The 18,695-nt window shown below is 39.7% G+C and overlaps 1 protein-coding gene across 1 annotated transcript in view; it reads left to right on the plus strand.

Moving 5' to 3' along the window:
- The window catches only part of STPG2 (sperm tail PG-rich repeat containing 2), a 414,552-nt gene that overhangs the window by 88,672 nt on the left and 307,185 nt on the right, over positions 1 to 18,695 (plus strand). The window contains exons 7-8 of the mRNA XM_058667032.1: positions 5,256 to 5,363; positions 14,572 to 14,731. Coding sequence (XP_058523015.1) covers positions 5,256 to 5,363; positions 14,572 to 14,731 — 268 coding nt within the window. The remainder of the gene's footprint in view (positions 1 to 5,255; positions 5,364 to 14,571; positions 14,732 to 18,695) is intronic.

Consider the following 18,695-nt stretch of genomic DNA (forward strand, 5'->3'; position numbering starts at 1 on the left):
AACCTGTGCCTAGGACTTGGTCTTCCCAGGATCTTTTTTTTTTTTTTGTTTATTTTTTAAAATAATGTCACAAACAGACTGCCTTTTAAGTTACCAATTCTCCTAAGTCTATTTGGAATTTGTTTCCAATTGCCATATTTAATCCACATGTATGACATTGCTGCTCTTTTTTTAACTTAATCAAGCAATATTCAGTCCACATTAGAAACTTCTTGTAAAAGCAGAAAAAAATAAAATAGTGTTTTTGATATAATTATGTTTTTATTTCCAATTTTATTTGGAAAAGTTCCCTCACAACTATTCATTTATCATATTCACACCTAATTTTTACTCGGTGATTCATAGTGATAGTCACATAGGTAACTGATGAAAATACAGGAGTGTGGGCCCGCAGCAATAGCGTAGTGGTTAAATTCCTCGCCTTGAACATGCCAGGATCCCATGTGGGTGCCAGTTCATATCCCGGCACCCCGCTTCCCATCCAGCTCCCTGCCTGTGGCCTGGGAATGCAGTCAAGGATGGTCCAAAGCTTTAGGACCCTGCACCTGTGTGGGAGACCTGGAAGAAACTCTTGGCTCCTGGCTTCGGATTCGCTCAGCTCCAGCCGTTGCAGCCATTTGGGGAGTGAATCATCACACAGAAGATCTTCCTCTCTGTCTCTCCTCCTCTCTGTATATCTTCCTTTCCAATAAAAATAAATAAATTCTAAAAAAATACAGGAGTATAATTGTGTGTTATCAGTAACTGGTCTTTTAATTAATTAGCTAATTAATTGATTTTAACCATATATGTGTGAAAGAAGCATATCTGTAAAATCCAAAAACCATTAACATAGTTTGTAGCTGTACTATCCATATGTATGTATTTGATATCTTGAGAGCTTGTTTGGAGGTTCTAGCAGGGGAGCGCAGCTACTCGTATACCCTTGACTAAAGACCGGTCCTCCTCTAGCGGGGATGGTCGTCCTCTTTGACCCGAGCGCGCAGCTTCAGGAGGGATGTACATGGAGCGGTGAGGGAGGAAGGGGACACCCGCCTAGCCAGCCAGATCAGCCAAATCAACCCTGGCGATCAATGGGGTGACAGATGTCGCAGCCAGATCTCCCTCGCATCCTGTATTTGGTATCTGTTTCTTAGTTTCAATATACATTCATAAATTAAAAACAACCTTACATGTCATGACTGAAATTATCTTTTCTGTCTACCACCAAATAATGGGATCATTAGGCTTACCTTGTGTGTACCTTTTCAGACTCTAAACTGTTAATAAGAAGAGGTACATCTGTATGAGTAACTTCTAATGTTTTTTCCCCCTCAGATAGATTTCTTTTCATTTGAGTACAAGAGCTCTGTATTTTTTCTATAGCTAGAAATGGATGATGCACTTACTCAATGGCACATATTTGGCAGAGGAGCATACTTCTACTCTCATGCGGTCAGTGAAAATGTAGGCTTCAATTGCTGAATTTAAGGATTCATACGTTCTTTTGGCCAATATTAATGGAACACCTAATCTGCTCTGGGTACTCTTATGTGTGTGAGAGTTACAACAGTGAACAAAACAGAAAAAAATAATGCTAAATGAAAGGTGTTTTTAAAAAGCAGGACAGTGGACAAGAATTGTTTGGGGGTGGGAGATTAAATTTGAACTATATGGTCTTGAATTGACTTATTGAGAAAGTGATGTTGGGTTGAACTGGAGAACATTTGTTTACAAGAATGTTCCAAGCAAAGATATGACCAAGTGCCATGGTTGTGAATCAGAGATGCCTGATGTTTGTGAGGAAAAGATGGAACTGCAGTGGAACGAGGGGAATAGTGGTAGGAGATGAATTTAGAGTGGTAAACGTGTCTTTGGGAATGGAATTCTGATCATATGAGACAGTTTGGATTTTGCTCTAAATGACATGAGAGCAGTTGATGGGTTTGTGATGCGCAGCAATCTTTTTTAAAAATTTCATTTTATGACACAGTTTCATAGGTTCTGGGATTCCTCCAACCACTCCCCATGCCCTCCCCCCATGTTGGATTCCTGCACATTGTTGCAGTAGTACAGTTCATATCCAGTCATGATTCCTTCATTGTGACCATGAATCATGCATACAGTCCAGCATCTTGTCGTCCAGTTAATTTCAACAGCTTCCTTGGGAGACCACCCCTGGTCTGAAAGTAGAGCGGGCAGAATATCATCCCCTCCAATGAAAAGCCACAGTGTAGCATCAACAACAATTTACAACATTATGGAGTTAATTGACATGGTATTGAGTGACCAATATGTTAGAAAATGCAAGTTCTTAACCACATCCTGTGACTACTTCATTGATATTTCAATTTTAGTTTATATAGAACCAGCTGCTATACTCTTTAAAATGGCTATAGGGTACTTACTATTCAGCTGTTTTGTGTCTATTTTCACTTTTATATTTAGCAGCTTATAGTATTGAAGCAGGATTTTTACTGAACTTGGTGAATTTTAGGGTAGTCCAAACAGGCTTATAACTCTAATAGTGCATATGTTGACAATTGAGGCACAGAACAGTTTTAGGAGGGGTGTGCAGAGAAATCATCAATACCCCAGTGAGGAGTAACTAATCTTTGTATCCTACATAGTAAGATATATGTGAGACCAAGCTGACTGTTTCCTGTCTGTTCTAAGCTTTCCTTATTGGTCTCTATCTAATTAATTTTTTTGGGGGGGGTGCCTCCAGAGCAACCCTGATGATCATTGCAAGAGAGGGTGGGGATTAAAAGTTGGAACTAAGTAAGGACTAGAGAAAGCTCCCCTCCTGGGACCCGAAGGAGGTTTACTGTTCTGTTTCTGAGGACCACTCAGGGCTCCTGCCTGTTATTCTGATGACATTAGATTCTCTGAGGAAGGATCTGGGCTTCTTCCATCCTGTGTTGGAGATACAATAGGAAATGGTTGACCTCAGAATTCTTGGCCTAAGAGGGCACTCCAGTTTCCCGTGGTCTCCTTGGCAGTTGGGATATAGCCCTTGGTGCTCGTACTGATAGTCCTAGGTGAGGAATCAGGAGTCTCCAGGGTTGGGATACAAGCCTCCTCCTGTCTTCCTGCTCCACTCTGGGGAGTGCTCTGTGCATATGACCTCCTGTTAAGAGGCACAGCAATATATCTTACTTGGAATCTGCATTGAACCATTCACTGGATTCTGGGTGCATAGACTGAAGATGGACAAGAATGGAAACAGTGGACATTTAGGAAACTCACTGTAATTTGTGTGAAATGATGGTGGCCAACAAAAGTTGTTGAATAAGATTGGTAGCTGAGGAGTTGGAAACTAGTTGTTGGATTTGAACCTACAAAGGGAGCAGTAACAGGACATGCGGATAGAGAGCTTCAGTATATATCCAATTTGTAAGGCAAACAATCTTATTTATAAGACTTATTTATTTTTATTAGAAAGGCAGATTTACAGGGCGAAGGAGAAACAAACATCTTCCGTCTGCTGATTTACTCCCCAAATGGCCACAGTGGTTGGCGGTGAGCCATCACAAAGCCAGGAACCAGGAGCTTCTGCTGTCTACCATGCAGGTGCAGGGCCCAAAGGCTTTGGCTGTCCCAGACTGCTTTCTCAGGCCACAAGCAAGGAGGTGGCTGGGAAGTGTAGAGGTTGGGAAGTGGAGCAGCTGGGACATGAACTGTCACCCATATGTCACCTATGCTAGCAAATGTAGATGGAGGATTAGCCAGTTAAGATATCATGCTGGCCTCCACAATTTTATTAATAAATTAAGGAATAATTGTTACAGCTCTGAAGAAGTAGATGCACAGAAATTTTGAATCTTTTTTTAACTAGGAATGAGTTTTTATGGAGGTAATTAAAAGATAAAATAATACATAAGCAGCACATCTTTATATACATTTAATTTGTATTACCAAATTGCTGAAGAACTTGGTGCTATGAGTTATTGAATTAATTTTTGTCTGTTATAAAATAGCTAAATCAAAGCAATGTCATATCATCTAGCATTTGCAGATAAAATAGTTCTTAAACCCCATTTGTTGGAAAAAATTAGGTTACTAGAAAATTTGAAATGTTGGAACAATATTTTATTTTATTATTTTTTAAAGATTTATTTATTTTTATTACAAAGTCAGATATACACAGAGGAGGAGAGACAGAGAGGAAGATCTTCCGTCCGATGATTCACTCCCCAAGTGAGCCGCAACGGGCCGGTGCACGCCGATCCAAAGCCGGGAACCTGGAACCTCTTCTGGGTCTCCTGCGCGGGTGCAGGGTCCCAAAGCTTTGGGCCGTCCTCAACTGCCTTCCCAGGCCACAAGCAGGGAGCTGGATGGGAAGTGGAGCTGCTGGGATTAGAACCGGCGCCCATATGGGATCCCAGGGCGTTCAAGGCGAGGACTTTAGCCACTAGGCCACGCCGCCGGGCCTTGGAACAATATTTTATTAAAGGATAACTCAGTGGTATGATTTTAAATGGAAGGACTGTAGAAGTGATTTTTATAAAATATATTTTTATTTTGAATCTTGCATTATGTGGTACAGTTTCGTACAGGCTAGGATTCCCACGATTTTACTACAATGGTGTAGTCCTTCATAAGGAATCATAATTCTATCATCTTATTTAAGTGTACCCCGACATTGTTGGTACAATGTCAGACCGTCCAGCATTCCATTGTCTACACATGTCCAACAGTTTCATTGGGAATCCATGTTTCATCTGAAAGCAGGGATGCATGTTCCATTATTCCCCCACATCTGTATATGATAGACCCTAGTACTCCGTTACTATAATTTCCATAATTGAGAATCCATGAAACCAGGTCAATAATTGGTATGAGTTAGAACAGCCACAACAACAACATCAACAACAAATTACAGCACCATTAAAAAACGCACCACTGAGTAACCAACACATGAGTGACAAAAAGGAAACACATTTTATTTCTTTAATCTTGTGAAGAGTTGCATTTTTTTCTGAGCTTTGTCAGTAGAGGGCAGCAAAGGTTCAAGCAGTGTGTTTTCAGGGCAGTAGCTTCCCTGTGTTTTCAGATTGAAGAAAAGCTGTACTAAGGACAATTCTTGTTGTTAAAGAACTATGTTCTGGCTTGCCCTTCAGTGAAGTGCTTGTGGCTATATCACACAGGAATTTACTTGAAAAGACTGTAATTTAGTTCAGATATTTAGTCAACTTTTATTTATTTATTATTTAATTTTTTTGCTGTAGATCCCAAGTTAATAAGAGTATGTTTCTTTATTTCTATAATTTTAGGGAGTACCGGGACCTGGAAAATATGATATTAAAAGTCAGTTCCAGAAGACTAAAAGTACAAAGCCTTGTGTGAACACTGCATGCCCTGCTTTTCTTTCTCAATCCCAGGTAATTATCTACGTCATTTTTATATACAGAATCTCTGTTGGCTGACTTAAGATGAACAGCAAGTTCAGTGACATTTGATGAGATTATAAAAAGAAATGTGATGTATAATAAAATAGGAAACATGTGATCTGGCAAAAACATTAACAAAAATATGGACAGAAATAAAATCAGATTATACCATTAGCAGTATGAATAGCATGGATGAATATGAAGAACCATCTATGAAGCATTTTCAGTTACCAGATTTACTTCTGTCAGTATTCCGATTAGGAGAAAAGTCTACTTTAAAATATAATTTTGCCAATAAATGTGCTAATGTGTGACCTATGAAGCAAAAGTGAAGGTTCTGAAGGCTTTGTGAGGAAAACTGGCCACAGGTGGCATTTAGCTGCCATAGGGGCCTTAATTATTGGTGTTCTGGTCTTAGAATGTATTTCCTGAAAACAACTTCAGAGAAATTTACTAAGGGGGCTTGAAGATATATGAAATATTTATCTAGCAAGACAGTTATGAAACTCATGACAGTTTATAAGGTGACAGCTTCCGTAACAAAATAGTTGTGATATTTATCCAGCTGTCCCATGTATAGCTCTGATTATCTTATTTGGTTTACCAAAGTGATTAGAGATGACTTCTTTGGTTTCATTTCACTTCAAAGACACTTCCTTTCAGGCAAATAGGTAGTTTGCAGGTGTATTTTGGAGCTATAATTAACACAGTATTTTGGGGCTAGCTCTTGTAGTGAGGACCTAGAGAGGATTATATGTAGAGTAACTTAATGGTACTGACGGACTACATGGTATCAGAGTGGGGGACAGGATATCAAGTGTTTGTGTATATGCAGTCATTTTTTTTTTAATATGATTGTTCCAACTAGAACTCTGTTTTTCCATATTTCTCTTTCAGTGGTCAAGAAAAGCATCAGATATCAGTACTTTTCTTGCAAAATTTTGAATCTAGAATTGAGAATTACCATTTGAAAAACATTTTATTTAGCATCTAAATAAGAAGGTAGCAATAGAACACTTCTTGACCTGGCAGTTCAGCAGGATTTTGACATTTTCTGTTGGAGTGCTGGGTTTATGCCTTGCTCTGACTCCTGATTTCAGGTTCCTGTTTATATGTGTTCTGGAAAAGCAGCAGTGATGACTCAAGTGATTGTAGCACTCATCTGAAAGCTTGAAAGAGGTTTTAGCTCTTGGTTTTGAACCATATAGGCCCGGCCTGGCCTGGCCCCAGAAGCTTTGGATAGGATCTTTTTCCCCTCTCTCCTCTCTCTCTCTCTTTTTATCTTTGTCTCTCTCCCTTGAAAACAACAACAGCAGCAACAACAACAACAACAACAACAACAAAGCTAGTACAATCATGTTTAGAAAAAATTAGAAAGTTCTTTTAATATTGCCAGTATTTTTTTGGTAGTGTTAATATGTACTTACTATGCAAAATGCCAAAGAGAGTATTTGATACACTACTTTTGAGTGAGAAGAGGAAATGGGAAAACATACACAAAATTGCTTGTCTTCATACAAACAAGACAAGAATAAAACAGAAAACAATGTCATTGGTTACCTATAGGGGATGATTGAGAGATAGAGCTGACTTATATTGGCTTGTCTGAACAATTGTTACTTTTCTAGGAGTTTTAAAGATTCATTGATATTACTTTGATAATGTGAAATTAGCTACTGCTTTGGGTGTGTTTATGTCACTGAAATTGGCAAATTGAGACTTCTCCCTCACCGCCAGTGGCTCAACATTCCATGCAGTTTCTTTAATTATTAACCATTAGTGTTTAGATTTCCTTACTTCTTTCCTTCCTCCCTCCCCTCCTCCGTCATTCTCTTTCTTCTCTTTTCTTCTTTCTTTCTTTCTTTCTTTCTTTCTTTCTTTCTTTCTTTCTTTCTTTCTTCCTTCCTTCCTTCCTTCCTTCCTTCCTTCCTTCCTTCCTTCCTTCCTTCCTTCCTTCCTTTTTTTCTTTCTCTTTCTCTCTCTCTCTCTTTATCTGTTGAAGAGTGATAGAGACAATCTTTTATTTGCTAATTCACTCCCCAACAGCTGGGTCTGGCCCAGGCCAAATGCCAGGAGCCAGCAACTCCATCCAGGTCTCTGGATGGCAAGAACCTAAGTGCTTGGACCACTCTCTGTGACTCCCTAGGCACAGCACTGTAGCAGGAACCTGCATCAGAAGTGGAGGTGGAATGTGATCCTCGGCACACTAATAATTGATGTGGGGTAGGTAACAAGCTACAGCTTAACCTGCTGTATTACACTGTCTGACTACGTTTAAAAATAAATACTTTGGGGGCTCGGGCAATGGCTCAATTGGTTAAATCCTTCTATTGTGAGCACTGGGATCCTATAGGGTGCTGATTCGTGTTCTGTCTGCTCCACTTCTGATTCAGCTCCCTGCTTGTGGCCTGGGAAAGGAAAGGAGGATGGTCTGAGTCATTGGAACCTTGAACTCATGTGGGAGACCATGTTAAATTTTAAATAAATAAAATAATTTTTTGAGTTTTTAAAAATATATATTTTTTACTTCTTATATTATTATTATTATCATTTTATGATACAGTTGCATAGGCCCTGGGATTTCCCTTATCACCCTTACCCCCACTGAGATTCCCTGTATTACTACTACAGTATAGTTCTTTATATACAGTCATATATCCATCAATGTGGGCATGGATAATGGCAGAGAGTCCAGCATCCTATGGTCAAGATATAGTAAACAGTTTCATCGGGAGTCCATCTTTGTCTGGAAGTAGAAATGCATACTGCATTGTATCCTCACATCTGGATATAATAGTCTCCATTACACAGTTACTCCCCTTAAGTGAAAAGCCAGAATACGAAATCAACAACAGGAAGTAAAATAGAAATATACAGTACCATGAAGTTAAATAACATGCTGCTAGATATGATAGTCTCCATTGCACAGTGATTGCATATCTCCTTAAATGAAAAACCACAAAATAAAATCAATAACAGAGAGAAAAAAAAGGAAATAAAAAACAGCATGAAGTGAAAACAACATGCTACTGAATGAATAATGTGTCACTAAAGAAATGAAAAGGAAAATCAAGAATCTTCTTGAAGAAAATGCTGCTGCTGTATGACCGATGGGTTAATGAAGAATTTAATGAGAAAGAAAATGTTTTGAAGAAATGAAACTAACAACAACAACAAAAAATCCGTGACATATAGTTTCCGCTGATCTTTATTGGTGAAATGTGTCTCCTGTAGGCAACAAATAGATGGGTTTTGTTTTTTAATCCAGTCTACTAATCTATGACATTTGATTGATGAGTTTAATCCATTTATATTCAGAGCTATTATGAATGGGTGGTGATTTGGTTCCATCATTTTAGCATTGGATTGTTAATTGATTTAGTCTGATGTTATTTTACTGGGATGTTCTTCACATTTCCCTTTGGTTTTGGTGGGTGCTATTACCTTACTCTATGAAGAGAACATCTGTATCATTTGTAGGGACAATCTTAAATAGGCATATTCTTTGTGTTATTTTTACTGTGGAAGAGTTAAATTTCATTTTCAAAGAAAAATGAAAGCTTTGCTGGGTACGTTATCCTGGGAAGACAATTTTTTGCTTTTAGAATCTGGAGTATGTCACTCTGTTTTCTTGTGGCCTACAGAATTTCGTGTAAGAGGTCTCCTGTGACTTTAATTGGCATTTCTTTATATGTCAATTGATTTTTTTCACATGCACATTTAAGGATCTTTACCTTATGTTTGATTGAAGAGAGCTTGATGATCATATGTTGTGGTAAAGATTGCTTTTGGTCAGCTCTGTTGGGAGTTCTGTGCCCTTCCTGGGTGCTGTTTCTCAATTCTTTCTCCATGTAGGGAAATTTTCCCTTATTATTTCATTGAATACATTTTTAAACTCAGATTCCCTTTCTGTATTTTCTGGGACTCCCATAACTCTTATATTTGGCCTCTTAATAGTGTCTTTCAATTCTTGAATACTTTTTTTTAGCTTGACCCAGCTCTGTTTTCAGCTTTTTGTTTGTTTTCCTCTGGTGACAGCAAATATCTTCCAATCCTGAGATTCTTTCTTCTGTTCCTTTCATTCTGTTTTGGAGATTCTCCACTGTACTTTTAATTTGCTCCACTGTATTCTTTATTTCTGATATAACAGCTTTCATTTGATTCATTCCCAGTGTAACATATTCCTTGATTGCCTGCTTTACGTGCTTCTCATTGTTGATAAGAAGTTTTGTAACAGAGAGAAAATAAGAAATTAAAATGTCATGAAGTTAAATAGCATCCTACTGAATGACTAGTGTGTAGCTGAAGAAATGAAAAGGAAAAATCAAGAACCTTATTGAAGAAAATAATGTCATTGAAGGATTTGATCAAAATAAGGGTTTTGAAGAAATGAAACTAACAAAAAATGTCAAAGTCCATGAGATACAGTTTCTGCTGATCTGTATTGTTGAAATGTGTCTCCTGTAGGCAACAAATAGAAAGGTTTTGCTTGTTTAATCCAGTCTATTAATCTATGATGTTGGATTGATGAGTTTAATCCAATTACATTCAGGGTGAATATGAATGGGTGGTAATTTGGTTCTGTCATTTTAGCAATGGGTTGTTCATTGATTTAGTCTTCTGTTGTTATTTTACTGGGATGTTCTTCACATTTGCTTTTTTCTTCCTGTTTTTTTTTTCTTTTTTTTTTTGCTGCTTTTCATTTAAGAGGATATATAGTAACTGTGTAATGGAGACTATCATATCTAGCAGCATGTTATTTAACTTCATGGTACTGTATATTTCTATTTTACTTCCTGTTGTTGATTTCGTATTCTGGCTTTTCACTTAAGGGGATGTATAGTAGTAACTGTGTAATGGAGACTATTGTATCCAGATGTGAGGATACAATGCAGTATGCATCTCTACTTCCAGACAAAGATGGACTCCCGATGAAACTGTTTACTATATCTTGACCATAGGATGCTGGACTCTGCCATTATCCATGCCCACATTGATGGATATATGACTCTGTATGAAGAACTATTCAATAATAATGATATAAGGGAACTCAGTGAGGGAGAGGGATTGGGGAGGGGGATAAGGGAAATCCCAGGGCATATGCAACTGTATCATAAAATGATAATAATAGAAAGAAGTAAAAAAAAAAGTTTTATAACAGGTGTTCTGAATTCTTTATCCCCCATTTTCTCGATGTCTTCCTCAGTTAACTTTGAGGTTGGTAAAGGTTTTTGCTCCTTTGCTGGGAGTCTTCAGTAATATTCATTGTGCCTTTGTGTCTTCTTCTCTTGGTCATTGTACTTCTGGTTAGCAGAGTCTTCTCCTTAGGGCAGGTTTCTAAGCTGTGTCACCCACAGTTCTACAATTTGATTTTATTTATTGCAGTTGGCACATGGCTTTTGCAGTTACTTGTACCACTCCCTCCAGCAAGTTCAGGTCTGGGTTCTTATGTTAGATTTCCACCAACGTCTCTGTAGCCCCAGCTCCTGGCTTACCACTATCCACTTCTTGTGATACCATGCTAAGGCTGCACCATTGTCTGCATAACCTTTTTCCCACTTATTGTTAGAATTGTACCCAGGGAAAGGGAGGCAACAGGAGTCCTATATAGCTTCGTTGTTGTTGGTGCTGATCTTATCGGAACCTGTTTGCTATTAGGTCTGAGGACCACATGGACCTATTTTGACCCTACTATGCCATTGCTGGTATTATTTTTTTGTGTGAGACTTGTTCAATGCAGCGAGCTCAGTGAGTTTACTCCCAGCTCAGCACATGCATAGTTTACTGTTTTCCTTTTTTTTTTTATTGTTTCCTTAATATATCAGATGTAAAAGGAGATATTAAAGGAGAAGCCCTACCCAGTCTCCCACCCACCTCAGGTCCCAGATGTGGAGCATGCTCTGAGGGTCTTGCTCAAGTGGTTTTGATAGTTCAACATTTCTGAATTGCTGCTACTCTCACCACTCCAAGCACGATGCGGTTGTTGGAGAATCCACTGATTGACATAGTCCATCATATAGTCTCCGTTTGCCCAGTATTTTCTTTGCCAACATACAGCTGAGGTGGTTGATTGACTTGTTCTGTCCTCTGTCTTTTGATGGTTAGGGTTCTGAGTCTGGAAGCTCAATTAGGGGTATCCCCAAAGAAACTTTGTGTGAGGTATTTCCAGACCAGATTTCTGTATGTACTAGCAAGAACCGGGCCCAGCACAGTCTGTCCCCTCAATCAGCTGGTGGTTGCAGTTGCTGGGTTGGTTCTGTTTCCATCCCTGTCTTCCACTGGAACTAATGGGTGTTGCAGTCCAGTCTGGTTCTGCCCAGCACATACTCGGGCCTTGCATAAACCAGTGGAAGCTGCAGCCCAGCTGGAGCGACCCACAATAACCCCACCAGGCCCGCCCCCTACTCTGGTTTGCCAGTATGTGGTTTGCCAGTATGTGTAGCAGACTAGTCCAGTCTGTCCCACATCCCCTTGTGGTCTCATACATGTCAATGGGTATTAAAACCTTGTTCCATCTAACCAGCTCAACTATCCAGCCTTCACAGATGTTGCTGGGTGTCTGTCTAGCCCCCCAGCCCCTGTCCTAGTTTTTGTGCCCTCCTGTGGGGTGTAGTAACCCAAGAGGGAGGAGCCCACTATTTCCCTCCCAGGCCACTCCCACTCCAAGATTATGCACTCTCCAGGTGGTTCTGTGGTTTAACTTGACAGAACTAGCCCCCAGTGCCAGCTTCTGCCAGCTGATACTGTGCTAAGCCCCAACAACCCTCACCCACTCTAATTGTAGATAGCACCAGTAGGAATAATCAGCCCAGCCTGATTCTTCCCTGATCTGGTACGCATGAGGCACACAGGTGCTGTAGCCCTGCCTAGTCTGGTCTGTCCCCATCCCAGCTCACGCTCTCCAGTGGGAGTAGCTGTTCAGCAAGGGAACCACCCCTTATTCCCCTGCTGGTTCTGTCCCCTCCCTTCCTGGTTCTCATGTGTGCTGGTTGGGTGCTGCAGTCACATCTGGCACAGGCAACCTCACCTTGGCATTCTGTATTGTGTACTGCTTTTGTCTCGACCAAACCTGGCTCGACCCACACTCTATTCTGGGATTCGGATTTGCCAGTGGATGAAGTGAAGTGATTCAGCCTGGTCTGCCCCAGACCCATGGCAAATGTATGCCAGTGGGACACTTTCCATGACCTCTTGGCTGTTTCCTTCCATGCTTCTTGCACTTACCTGCAGGGTCTGTGTCCTGCCAGAGGAGTTGCCCAGGCTCCTCCATCAGAACCCCTCCAAGTGCCAGATTTCACGCATACCAGTGGGTCCATGAGCCAGCACTGCTCAGTTCACCTCCTGTCCTAGCAGGAACAGTGGCTTTTCCTAACTGGCTTCAACTCATTGTGGTTCTTGCTGTTGGATGTTTCAGTCTAGCCACGGCTCATCCATACCCACATATAGCTCATATATGGCTCAGTTGGGGTTGAGACTCAGCCTACTCCATGCCACATCTACCCTGGTCCTCCAGAACACCAGAAGGTATTGCATTCTGGTCCGGCCTGGTGCGTCTTGTCCCAGTCCACACTTGTGCCAAGGGAGACTACAACTGTATCCTGACTTGAACGCAGCCCCATTCCAGCTAATGCACCCCTTGGTGGGAACCTCCACCCAGCTCAGGTGTCCCTTTCGCCCCACAACCAGGCCTGTTCCCAGCCATAGATCACAAACATGCCAGTGGTTGCTCAGACTCAGGTTGGCACAGCCCCTCACCTGTTGCAACCCCTGCCTTAGACACTGTGGCTTAGCATCCATGGCTCAAGCAGACCAGCTGGTGCAAAAACCTAGCTGGTCATGTCCTGTGCTCCATCCTGGTTTCCAATCTTACTTGTGGGCTAAGGTTTACTGAGTACTGCCTGGTGTGCCCGTTCCATCGCCTTTTCATACGTTGACGAGCCGTTTATCCCTGCAATCTTAAAGCTTTTTCCACCCTGTACAAAATGGTGCCTGACATGCCACTACTAGTGTTCTTGATCTGCTGGCCATCAGGTCTGAGGGCCACCCGGATTTATGTTGGGGAACCCATAGGATGCTGCGTTGTTGCAGTTCACTGAGCCAGAAATGACTTCACTCCCAGGTCAGTGCATGTGCAGTATTTTCCCATAGCCTTTGTCCTCCTACAGAAAATGGTGCATGATTTGTCTCTTTGGAACAAACTGGGTTGTGAATTCCACCCTGTTCCCGCACTACCAGCTGAGATCTGCTGCTCTGTCTCTGCTCCTGGTCAAATCAAGAGACCAGCAGGATGGGCAATTCTTTGTGTTCACCTCCTGAGTCCCAGGTGAACGTTCCTTCCCACCTTGTTGATGGTGGAGATCAGGATGCCAGTGCAGTTCAGATTGCCTCTTGCTGAATGCTGCTGGGATATTGGTCACTGCAACACCTCATCATGTGTTCACTGGTTTCCCATGTCTTTCAGTTTCCACATGCCCCTCTGCTCTCCTTCTGTCCTTTTCTGTTTCCTGGAATGTGCTCTCTCTGCTACACATTGGCTAATGTTTCTTCATCTGTTTAAATGTTTGCTTACCCTATTCTGCGATCTTGATTCTCCTAATTTTGCATTATTTCTGTTAAACTTTTCTATAAATATGAAATTATGTAAAAAGAGCTTAACAGGTATGGATTTAGAATGATATATGAGTTCATGATGATAGATACACATATTTAATGCTAATAAATTTATAAGGTAAGGTGAATTTATAAATAATTTAAGATTTTTTTTAAACTTTCTGTTACTATTGTTGGTTTAAATGAATATACACGTTGAAGAACTTTGTCAATTCATGCGATTTTATTATATAAAAGAGATTATGTTATAGCGTAGTTTTTTTGTTCGTTGCTCTTACTTGCAGAACTGTTGAAATATGAAAATTGTCCATATAGTATCATCTAGAATTTCATGTGAAAATTATTTTCCTCTAAAAGTACGTCATCCTGAATAAAGCGTATCACACATAACTATATTAGTATATGGGTGATTTTACTAAAAGCTCTTGTTTTATATTTTGTTAGGTACAAGATCTTAATTCATCTATTTTCTCTTATTCCATTAAAAAATAAACTGCGAATGTTATGTTACTTAGCAGACAGTTTTTAACTCATGAATATCAAGATGTCCTTCAGTTTCTCACTGCCATCTTTTCCTGTTCTTTACTAGAGATTTATACCTGTGAAGTCTGTCACCCCAGCTCCTGGGACATATCATGAACCTCAGATTGCTCTTAATTCCTCAATTAAAACATCAAGACTGAAGAAATCCTCATTTGGTAAAAATACTGCTCGATTCACACAGGGCTCCAAAGCAGAGGAAAGTCCAGGTTAGCAATTAATCATATGCATCTATTCTTTAGTTTTTTTTTTTTTTAAAGATTTTTATTATTATTGGAAAGCCGGATATACAGAGAGGAGGAGAGACAGAGAGGAAGATCTTCTATCCGATGTTTCACTCCCCAAGTGAGCCGCAACGGCCGGTGCGCGCCGATCCAAACCCGGGAACCAAGAACCTCTTCCAGATCTCCCATGCGAGTGCAGGGTCCCAAAGCTTTGGGCCGTCCTCGACTGCTTTCCCAGGCCACAAGCAGGGAGCTGGATGGGAAGTGGAGCTGCCGGGACTAGAACCGGCGCCCATATGGGATCCCGGGGCTTTCAAGGCGAGGACTTTAGCCGCTAGGCCACGCCGCCGGGCCCTATTCTTTAGTTTTAAGTAACTAAATATATTTACTAGCTGGATATCATGGAGAATAAATTTTTTTGTTTTGTTTTGTTTCAGGATTGATTGTGTCAAGGTAACTGCTTTCGCCCCTGGCTTTTAAAAACACATTAGCTATTTAAAAAATACAGATTAGTCTAAATAATGTACCATTTTTGTAAGATTTCAATTTAACATGGTACAAATCTCCATTGTAATTTTGTGTTGTTTTTCTTATAAAATTCCTAATTTTCTCAACATATATACTATATCAATTCAGTAGTCACTACTAGTATTATAATTTATGATCAGTTTTATTAAGCTTGTAATTTCAGAATGCCCTTCACATATTCTAGTTTTCTCTAAGTATTCTGATATCTAGAACTCATAACACAGAATCAAAATTATTACTAATACAATTGCTAAATAGTGATTTATTACCATGTAGCAAACTTAGTGGCTTAAAATGACAAACTTTCTAGTACATATAATTTTTTAGTTTTCTAAAAAAATTTTTCATGAGACAGTTTCTTAGGCTCAGGGATTTTCCCTCCTCCTCGCCCCCACATTGTTTCCCCCTATATTATAACAATAGTATAGTCCTTCAACAACAATCACAAGCCCATCATGCTGCTATTTAAGTGTATCATGGCACGGTAGGTATAGATAGTGATAGAGAGTATAACATTATATTGTCAAGATATATTTAAGTTTCATTGGGATTTGCTTTTATTCAGAATTAGAGATGCTTACTGCATTGTATCTTCACTTCCCTTCATGGTGTACTTGCCTCCATTATATAGTTCCTCTAGATAAATATATGTATATACATGTTTATCTCTATTTCTACTGATCTTTTATTTTGCCTGAAGGTTGCCTTATATCAATTTGTTGTAAAACACCACTGCACTCGGACCAGCCGATTGCCTTATATCAGAGAGGATATATGATATTTGTTTTTTTTTTTTGGAATTAGCCTATTTTCCTCAACATATTGGTATATAGAATCAAAATTTAATAAAAATATAGAATTTATTTATGAAAAATAGAAACAAAGTGGGAGCATTGTTGAAAATGGTAGAATTTAATTCTTTTTATGGCTGAATATCATTCCATAGAATGGATGTAGCACAGTTTCTTTATCTATTCCTCCTTTGGTGAGCATCTGGGTTACTTGCATGTCTTTAATATTGTGGATTGTGGTGCTATAAATATAGGATTACAAGACACTTGTTGGATGACTGGAATGCAGTGCCTAGGTGGAACTGTCCTTCTGAGTATAAAGATAGCACCAGCATTTCTGCCTTAGGGGAGGGAGTCTGAGCTCACCATGGTGATACAGGACATCATTAAACTTCACCAGATGTTGCAAAACTTTTCCTAAATCAACCACAGGAGTCCCCGGATATGACTTCTTCAACATTGTCTTAGTTAATCCAGTCACTCAGGGCTAACACACGGTGAAGGGAAGAACATAGACCTATGTTTATCGATGACAGAAGTAGCATCAAGGGTTTCTACTATGTAGTTTACTGTGGCCACTGCTATACTGTCTATTGTGTATACCCACCACTGCTAATGGACCCTATAATCTCACAGAGTGATGGAATGGTTTCACAGTCCTAGACCTCAACATATGAGAAAGTGTAAGTATAATTGAGAATTTTGAGTGTGAATGATTTTTAAAATTTTGTATCATCAGATCTGTTAACTAAAGAGATGTGTTGATTCATCCAACTTAGAATACCAGGGGAGAAGAGGGTGAGGCAACTCTCTTTGGAAAGAAAAATGAAAAGCTGATAGCAATCCCAGGACTATAGTATTCTGAAGTCCAGTGAGGCGTATGTCACAGTTTTCTTGATGAGGATCTAATTAGACTCTGAGAAAGATTTTATGTGACTTTTTGGCTCTCAATTAAATATTTTGAGTCATCATTTTGTTTTTATAGTTAGTAAGCTTTCTTTATGGCTAGAGTTTCCTCAACCTACTTTCTGTCTGCCAATTGGGAATCTATATATTGCTTTTCATTCTGTGCTCTCAATTGTCAGTTTGATCTCAAATTTTTGCCATTTTATAAAACTGTTTGAGTCTTTAATTATATTAATTTATAATCAAATCTACTATAAAATAGCCTCTTTTTCTTGTGAGAAAAATCTTTATCTTGTATCATTTTTGAGGCCTCTCATTTTAATACCCATAAATTCTTAGAAGTATTATTGTTTTAACCAGGGCATACAGAATATAAGGTTTGTAGATTTTTAGAGGTGTTTCTATTTAACTTAAGTTCTATGAGCAGTGCACTAAATCTTTGTGAAAATGAAGCGAAGGATCATACAGAACCTTTTGGTCTTTGCCTGAAGTTACTTCTTTGAGAGATTTTTGGTGTTTGGAGAGATAGGATTATTTTTTTTCAAATTAAAAAATGTATTTCTTTTCTGATTTCAGTGAATTCTGTTTGAAAAATGTTTTTACCCATACCTATCAACACGTGATGACACTTTGACATTCTGTCTAGTTGATTCTTTAGAAACAGAAAGGTCATTAAGTACTTTCTTCATTGTGTCAGTTACTAGTTTTAGCAAAACTACTGTTTTTTTTTTTTTTTTTTAAGATTTTATTATTATTGGAAAGCCGGATATACAGAGAGGAGAGACAGAGAAGAAGATCTTCCATCCGATGTTTCACTCCCCAAGTGAGCCGCAACGGGCTGGTGCGCGCCGATCCGAAGCCGGGAACCTGGAACCTCTTCCGGGTCTCCCACGCAGGTGCAGGGTCCCAAGGCTTTGGGCCGTCCTCAACTGCTTTCCCAGGCCACAAGCAGGGAGCTGGATGGGAAGTGGAGCTGCCGGGATTAGAACCGGCGCCCATATGGGATCCCGGGGCGTTCAAGGCGAGGACTTTAGCCGCTAGGCCACGCCGCCGGGCCCAAAACTACTGGTTTTATATTAGCTTTAATATTAGTTTTGTGAATATTTCATTGCCCAGAAGTATTTACATTTTTTCCAGCCTTAAAAACATTTTTTCTCATGTCTTTCCACTCATCACAAACAGTCTCTTCAAGGACTCTTTTCTAATTAATTTTTTTTAAAGACTTATCTGTTTTTATTGGAATGACACAAGGAGAGACATTCATTGGTTCACTTCCCAGATGACCAGAGGTGAGCGGACCCAAAGTAGGAGCTTTTTCAGGTCTCCCACATGGGTGCAGGGCCATATTCCACTGCTTTCTTTTTCCTCCCTGCCACAAGCAGGGAGCTGGTTTGTAAGTGGAGTGGCTAGGACAGGAACCTGTTGCCGTATGGGATGCTGGTGGTTGCAGGTGGAGAATTAACCTATTGTACAACCACACTGGTCCCTCTTTTTAATATCATGAGATTACTCTAGTTTTTGAGTTACTGCCTGATTGCGAATGGTTGCCACGTTTTTTGGAATTTATTACAGTAGTGTGTCATTTTAGCTGTTTGCTACTGGTTCCACTGACATATTGAGCCTCACTATTCTCTCCTTCAATCCTGGCAAACTTTGCTGGCTTTCCTCAACACACATGCAGTAGAAGTGACATTCTAGCATTTTTGTGTCAACTGAGAAAGTAC

This window comes from Ochotona princeps, chromosome 7 (assembly GCF_030435755.1).
Source record: "Ochotona princeps isolate mOchPri1 chromosome 7, mOchPri1.hap1, whole genome shotgun sequence".
Taxonomy (NCBI): Eukaryota; Metazoa; Chordata; class Mammalia; order Lagomorpha; family Ochotonidae; genus Ochotona; species Ochotona princeps.